The 8,340-nt window shown below is 53.7% G+C and overlaps 1 protein-coding gene across 1 annotated transcript in view; it reads left to right on the top strand.

The window, feature by feature from the left end:
- Positions 1 to 1,198: 1,198 nt before the first annotated feature.
- RBX1 (ring-box 1) overlaps positions 1,199 to 8,340 on the top strand; it is a 55,435-nt gene continuing 48,293 nt past the window's right edge. The window contains exon 1 of the mRNA XM_069737085.1: positions 1,199 to 1,355. Coding sequence (XP_069593186.1) covers positions 1,209 to 1,355 — 147 coding nt within the window. The 5' untranslated portion in view covers positions 1,199 to 1,208. The remainder of the gene's footprint in view (positions 1,356 to 8,340) is intronic.

Raw genomic sequence — 8,340 nt, 5'->3', positions numbered from 1 at the left:
TGTGGCCGAGCGATGTGTCTATGGGATCCTGTGGCCGAGCGATGTGTCTATGGGATCCTGTGGCCGAGCGATGTGTCTATGGGATCCTGTGGCCGAGCGATGTGTCTATGGGATCCTGTGGCCGAGCGATGTGTCTATGGGATCCTGTGGCCGAGCGATGTGTCTATGGGATCCTGTGGCCGAGCGATGTGTCTATGGGATCCTGTGGCCGAGCGATGCGTTTATGGGATCCTGTGGCTGAGCGATGTGTCTATGGGATCCTGTGGCCGAGCGATGTGTCTATGGGATCCTGTGGCCGAGTGATGTGTCTATGGGATCCTGTGGCCGAGCGATGTGTCTATGGGATCCTGTGGCCGAGCGATGCGTTTATGGGATCCTGTGGCCAAGCGATGTGTCTATGGGATCCTGTGGCCGAGCGATGTGTCTATGGGATCCTGTGGCCGAGCGATGTGTCTATGGGATCCTGTGGCCGAGCGATGTGTCTATGGGATCCTGTGGCCGAGCGATGTGTCTATGGGATCCTGTGGCCGAGCGATGTGTCTATGGGATCCTGTGGCCGAGCGATGTGTCTATGGGATCCTGTGGCCGAGCGATGTGTCTATGGGATCCTGTGGCCGAGTGATGCGTTTATGGGATCCTGTGGCCGAGCGATGTGTCTATGGGATCCTGTGGCCGAGCGATGCGTTTATGGGATCCTGTGGCCAAGCGATGTGTCTATGGGATCCTGTGGCCGAGTGATGCGTTTATGGGATCCTGTGGCCGAGCGATGTGTCTATGGGATCCTGTGGCCGATAAATGCATTTATGGGACCCTGTGATGTAGTTATAAGACAAACCCCTCAATGTGATGTAATAGCAGCAGGTGACGAGCTTGGACCATTCCCTATACTATCGTGTAATGTATAACAAGCCCTCGCTGCTATGAAGATCCCTGTACAGAGCGGCCACCCTGCTCTCTATTGCGCACCAATGCATCGCACATTCCAGCCTGGTTTGGCTTGGGTGCTTAAGACTGCGCATGCTCCAGCTCTCCGGTGACCCGTTTCTTCGGGAGCCCTCCTCCACACGACACATCGGATATTACATTCTGGCACAGTCAGGAAGCACGAAGGTCCCAATGTGCACGACAGAAGTCCGCCCTTCTTGTTAACCCCGCCCCTCCTTTGTAAGCCCCGCCCACTGGCGGAGCACAAGCGCCGAAAGAGTCACATGGAAATGACGACGGTGCGGCTTTCGGCCGCGCATGCGCCATTTAAATTCCGTATATTTTCCTTCAAAATGGCTGCTGCGATGGATGTAGACATGCCGAGCGGAGCCAACAACAGCGCTGGGAAGAAGAGGTTCGAGGTGAAGAAGGTAGGAGAAGCTTTCCCTGGAGGCTGGCGTCTTGTCGGTAACTGGCGGTTGCCTTTCTGTTGCCGTGCAGACCTTACTTCCAGGATGGCGGTGTGAGGGAGGCTCTTCGTTATGTACAGATAATAAAGTGGAGTCCTATGTGACACTAGGCACGGCCGGCTGTGCCGCCGCTCATCTGTGGATGGCGCTGTAGAGCTGTGGCCACACTGAGGCAGAAAGAGGTGACAGGGACCCCGTGAGCTGCTGCCCAGAGGACCCATAAACGTCATATAGCGGTGTCCCCGTACACAGGCGGGCGCCATCTGCTGGCTGCTCAGAGGGCCCATACATGTGACATAGCGGTGTCCCTGTACACAGGTGGGCGCCATCTGCTGGCTGCTCAGAGGACTCATACATGTGACATAGCGGTGTCCCTGTACACAGGCGGGCGCCATCTGCTGGCTGCTCAGAGGACCCATACATGTCACATAGCGGTGTCCCTGTACACAGGTGGGCGCCATCTGCTGGCTGCTCAGAGGACTCATACATGTGACATAGCGGTGTCCCTGTACACAGGTGGGCGCCATCTGCTGGCTGCTCAGAGGACCCATACATGTGACATAGCGGTGTCCCCGTACACAGGTGGGCGCCATCTGCTGGCTGCTCAGAGGACCCATACATGTCACATAGCGGTGTCCCCGTACACAGGTGGGCGCCATCTGCTGGCTGCTCAGAGGGCCCATACATGTGACATAGCGGTGTCCCTGTACACAGGCGGGCGCCATCTGCTGGCTGCTCAGAGGGCCCATACATGTCACATAGCGGTGTCCCTGTACACAGGCGGGCGCCATCTGCTGGCTGCCCAGAGGGCCCATACATGTGACATAGCGGTGTCCCCGTACACAGGCGGGCGCCATCTGCTGGCTGCTCAGAGGGCCCATACATGTCACATAGCGGTGTCCCCGTACACAGGCGGGCGCCATCTGCTGGCTGCTCAGAGGGCCCATACATGTGACATAGCGGTGTCCCCGTACACAGGTGGGCGCCATCTGCTGGCTGCTCAGAGGGCCCATACATGTGACATAGCGGTGTCCCTGTACACAGGTGGGCGCCATCTGCTGGCTGCTCAGAGGACTCATACATGTGACATAGCGGTGTCCCTGTACACAGGTGGGCGCCATCTGCTGGCTGCTCAGAGGACCCATACATGTCACATAGCGGTGTCCCCGTACACAGGTGGGCGCCATCTGCTGGCTGCTCAGAGGACCCATACATGTCACATAGCGGTGTCCCTGTACACAGGCGGGCGCCATCTGCTGGCTGCTCAGAGGGCCCATACATGTGACATAGCGGTGTCCCTGTACACAGGTGGGCGCCATCTGCTGGCTGCTCAGAGGGCCCTTACATGTGACTTAGCGGTGTCCCCGCTCCCCGTACACAGGCGGGCGCCATCTGCTGGCTGCTCAGAGGGCCCATACATGTGACATAGCGGTGTCCCTGTACACAGGTGGGCGCCATCTGCTGGCTGCTCAGAGGACCCATACATGTGACATAGCGGTGTCCCTGTACACAGGTGGGCGCCATCTGCTGGCTGCTCAGAGGACCCATACATGTGACATAGCGGTGTCACTGTACACAGGTGGGCGCCATCTGCTGGCTGCTCAGAGGACCCATACATGTGACATAGCGGTGTCCCTGTACACAGGTGGGCGCCATCTGCTGGCTGCTCAGAGGGCCTATACATGTGACATAGCGGTGTCCCCGTACACAGGTGGGCGCCATCTGCTGGCTGCTCAGAGGACCTATACATGTGACATAGCGGTGTCCCTGTACACAGGCGGGCGTCATCTGCTGGCTGCTCAGAGGACCCATACATGTGACATAGCGGTGTCCCCGTACACAGGTGGGCGCCATCTGCTGGCTGCTCAGAGGACCCATACATGTGACATAGCGGTGTCCCTGTACACAGGTGGGCGCCATCTGCTGGCTGCTCAGAGGGCCCATACATGTGACATAGCGGTGTCCCCGTACACAGGTGGGCACCATCTGCTGGCTGCTCAGAGGACCCATACATGTGACATAGCGGTGTCCCTGTACACAGGTGGGCGCCATCTGCTGGCTGCTCAGAGGACCCATACATGTCACATAGCGGTGTCCCTGTACACAGGTGGGCGCCATCTGCTGGCTGCTCAGAGGGCCCATACATGTGACATAGCGGTGTCCCCGTACACAGGTGGGCGCCATCTGCTGGCTGCTCAGAGGACCCATACATGTGACATAGCGGTGTCACTGTACACAGGTGGGCGCCATCTGCTGGCTGCTCAGAGGACCCATACATGTGACATAGCGGTGTCCCTGTACACAGGTGGGCGCCATCTGCTGGCTGCTCAGAGGACCCATACATGTCACATAGCGGTGTCCCTGTACACAGGTGGGCGCCATCTGCTGGCTGCTCAGAGGACCCATACATGTCACATAGCGGTGTCCCTGTACACAGGTGGGCGCCATCTGCTGGCTGCTCAGAGCGCCCATACATGTGACATAGCGGTGTCCCTGTACACAGGTGGGCGCCATCTGCTGGCTGCTCAGAGGACCCATACATGTCACATAGCGGTGTCCCTGTACACAGGTGGGCGCCATCTGCTGGCTGCTCAGAGGACCCATACATGTGACATAGCGGTGTCCCTGTACACAGGTGGGCGCCATCTGCTGGCTGCTCAGAGGACCCATACATGTGACATAGCGGTGTCCCTGTACACAGGTGGGCGCCATCTGCTGGATGCTCAGAGGACCCATACATGTGACATAGCGGTGTCCCCGTACACAGGTGGGCGCCATCTGCTGGCTGCTCAGAGGACCCATACATGTGACATAGCGGTGTCCCTGTACACAGGTGGGCGCCATCTGCTGGATGCTCAGAGGACCCATACATGTGACATAGCGGTGTCCCCGTACACAGGTGGGCGCCATCTGCTGGCTGCTCAGAGGACCCATACATGTGACATAGCGGTGTCCCTGTACACAGGTGGGCGCCATCTGCTGGCTGCTCAGAGGACCCATACATGTCACATAGCGGTGTCCCTGTACACAGGTGGGCGCCATCTGCTGGCTGCTCAGAGGACCCATACATGTGACATAGCGGTGTCCCTGTACACAGGTGGGCGCCATCTGCTGGCTGCTCAGAGGACCCATACATGTGACATAGCGGTGTCCCTGTACACAGGTGGGCGCCATCTGCTGGATGCTCAGAGGACCCATACATGTGACATAGCGGTGTCCCCGTACACAGGTGGGCGCCATCTGCTGGCTGCTCAGAGGACCCATACATGTGACATAGCGGTGTCACTGTACACAGGTGGGCGCCATCTGCTGGCTGCTCAGAGGACCCATACATGTGACATAGCGGTGTCCCTGTACACAGGTGGGCGCCATCTGCTGGCTGCTCAGAGGACCCATACATGTCACATAGCGGTGTCCCTGTACACAGGTGGGCGCCATCTGCTGGCTGCTCAGAGGACCCATACATGTGACATAGCGGTGTCCCTGTACACAGGTGGGCGCCATCTGCTGGCTGCTCAGAGGACCCATACATGTGACATAGCGGTGTCCCTGTACACAGGTGGGCGCCATCTGCTGGCTGCTCAGAGGACCCATACATGTCACATAGCGGTGTCCCCGTACACAGGTGGGCGCCATCTGCTGGCTGCTCAGAGGACCCATACATGTGACATAGCGGTGTCCCTGTACACAGGCGGGCGCCATCTGCTGGCTGCTCAGAGGGCCCATACATGTGACATAGCGGTGTCCCTGTACACAGGCGGGCGCCATCTGCTGGCTGCTCAGAGGACCCATACATGTGACATAGCGGTGTCCCTGTACACAGGTGGGCGCCATCTGCTGGCTGCTCAGAGGGCCCATACATGTCACATAGCGGTGTCCCCGTACACAGGTGGGCGCCATCTGCTGGCTGCTCAGAGGACCCATACATGTCACATAGCGGTGTCCCCGCTCCCCGTACACAGGCGCCTTATAGTCAGAAAAATACAGTAAATGGTAATTTTTTTTTCATTCCTGTCATGCCACTTTACATTACTTCCTTAACATCGCCTGAAGGGTTAATAAACCACCTGACAGCAGTTTTTCATGTCAGGGGCTGCTGTTTTTAAATTTGTGTTACTTTTGGAGGTTTTCCAATAACTAGGACCCCAAAAGTCACTTTAAACCTCAGTAGGTCCTTCAAAAAAAGCTAAGTTTTGTAAATTTCCGTGAAATAATACTTCTACGTTTTTAAACCTTCTGAAAGGCTAACAATATGAAACCTTTTACACATGGTGCTGATGTAAAGCAGACAGGAAGGGAAAAGTTAATGTTTTTGTGTAGTATGACTCTGGATAAAAGGGATAATCGTTCAAAGTTTCAAAACTGCTAATTTTTTTTTTTTTTTTTTTACATTTGTCAAATTTTATACATTTCGTTTTTTTTAAAAAAGTCGACCTAAATTTAACATAAAGCACATGTCACGTAAAAACACTCACTCCGACAGCTCATCCCTGCAGACTTCTGTTTTCAGCACCACATCCAAACAATGCCCCTTTAAAAACATAAATAAAAATAAAAAAAATTGGTATTCTGCCCCATAAATATCTCCCACCCTGCACCCCTGACTAAATTGCCACCCACTGTGCTACCTACACAAATATCCTGTCACATTGCCCCTCTCCATCATATTTCTCCCCACAATGCCTCTGCATAAAGTCCCCCCCGCCCCTTACTATACTATGCCCCCTTTCACAATGCCCTCTTAATTGCTTCATAATGTCCCCCTTTATGTGGCCTTGCAATAACACCAGCTGTCCCCTTATCTAAAATCCCACATTTAGGGTTTGTGCACACGATGCGGAAAACGCTGCGGGTCCGCAGCAGTTTCCCATGAGTTTACATTACAATGTAAACCTATGGAAAACAAAAAAAAAACGCTGTGCACATGCTGCGGAAAAAAACGTGTGGAAACGCAGCGGTTTACATTCCGCAGCGTGTCACTTTCTGCGGATTCCACAGCGGTTTTACAGCTGCTCCTATATAAAACCGCAGTTGTAAAACCGCAGTGAAATCCGCAGAAAAACCACGGTAAATCCGCTGCGAAAAAAAACGCTGTGGACCATTATACGTGTGCACATAGCCTAATGGTCCACTGCGGATATGTGCACACGTATAATGGTCCACTGCGTTTTTTTTCCGCAGCGGATTTGATTAATCTGTAGAGCAAAAACGCTGCGTTTTACCTGCGGATTTACCATGGTTTTTCTGCGGTTTTACAACTGCGGTTTTATATAGGATCAGCTGTAAAACTGCTGCGGAATCCGCAGAAAGAAGTGACATGCTTCGGAATGTAAACCGCTGCGTTTCCACGCAGTTTTTTTTCAGCTGCATGTGCACAGCGTCTTTTGTTTCCCATACATTTACATTGTAATGTAAACTCCATGGGAAACTGCTGCGGATCCACAGCATTTTCCACATTGTGTGCACATAGCCTTAATCTTCATCAGCAGCCATATCATTGTCAGCCTCTGATCACTGTAATCTGTGGTGACAGCAGGTCTGGGGACCAGGGCTCTGGTGGTGACTACATGCACTAATCTCCTCTCAGCACTGCAGCTCTGTTGACCAGACCCTATGTCATCACTCGCTCGCCGCTATATAGTTATCGCACCGCCACAGCCGGTGATGAGATGGTGCCTTTGTTCTAATCACGGTATGTAATGTTGAGCAGTGAGCATGGCCACTAACTGTCCCTTTCTTTCCTCATTGAGGCCGGTTTCACACGTCAGTGGCTCCGGTATATGAGGTGACAGTTTCCTCACGTAGCGGAGACATTGACTCACTTAGACACATTAAAATCAATGTGTCTCTGCACATGTCAGCGTGTTTTCACGGACCGTGTGTCCGTTTGGGAAACATGCCTATGGGAGGTGGAGCTGCATATTCATCACTGTAATAGGCGGCACCACATGACCGCTCATACAGGAGAAGCTGCGGCGAGGACAGGAAGCAGCGCCAGCGAGGGAGCCGGGTAAGTATTTTATTAACAGCGGGGGGCGCACAGGGGGTGGGAGGGGGTTGGGGACAGGGATCTTTATTTTAAACACCCCCCCAAAAAAAAAGATTTTTTTCATATCTTCTCTCCAGCGAATGATGCTGGAGAGAAGAAATGAATGGCGGCTTCAGCACCAGATGCAGGGGACAGCGCTTAACTGTAGCGCTGTCTCCTGCACGGTGTGTGTGGTACCCAGTCGGCACACGGATGCCGCACGTGTGCCACACTGATGTACCACGTGAGCACACTGACACGGATAATTCCGGTACCGATTTATTTTTATTTTTTATTTTTTTTCCGGTACCGGAATTATCTGGACGTGTGAGAATGGCCTGAGAGAGCTCACCATCGAGCTTCCCAGGGTCAGATGCGTTCTTCAACTTCTACTAGTTGTTCTTGTGAAGATGGGGGGAGAGAGGGTAATCTGTGCACCCCACCGCACATTCCCTTTCCTCTGTGCTGCACGTCACGGCTGATTTCTTTATAAATGATTAACTATAAATATCAGTTTTGAGTGCTGAACTACATAACCCTGTCACTGGCAACTTTCTGGCTATGCACAGTGCACACACAAAGCTGCCAAATGTTTGGTGGGTTATTCAGAGCTCATGAATATGGAGGACTATATAGCAGCAGATTTAATAGTCCTCTAATTTTTTCATGCAGATAAAACCATATTACCAATACAACCAGAAGTGACAAATTGCTGGAATTTGGATCTCTGTCTCTACATTATCCAGCAATTAGGTGGCAAAAGCTTGATGAGAGATTCCCCCCTTCGAATTAGAGTATGTGATTGTCTGAACCCGACCTAACCCTTGGGGGATAGGCAGGATTATGTGCCGCTTTCTGACATTGCTTGGGTGCCTAGCCGATCACCTGACTGTTGCTTGTTTGTTTGCCCATTTGGCA

This window comes from Ranitomeya imitator, chromosome 8 (genome assembly GCF_032444005.1).
Source record: "Ranitomeya imitator isolate aRanImi1 chromosome 8, aRanImi1.pri, whole genome shotgun sequence".
Classification (NCBI taxonomy): domain Eukaryota; kingdom Metazoa; phylum Chordata; class Amphibia; order Anura; family Dendrobatidae; genus Ranitomeya; species Ranitomeya imitator.
Note: the sequence above shows the minus strand (reverse complement) of the source record. Positions and strands in the feature narration are given on the sequence as shown.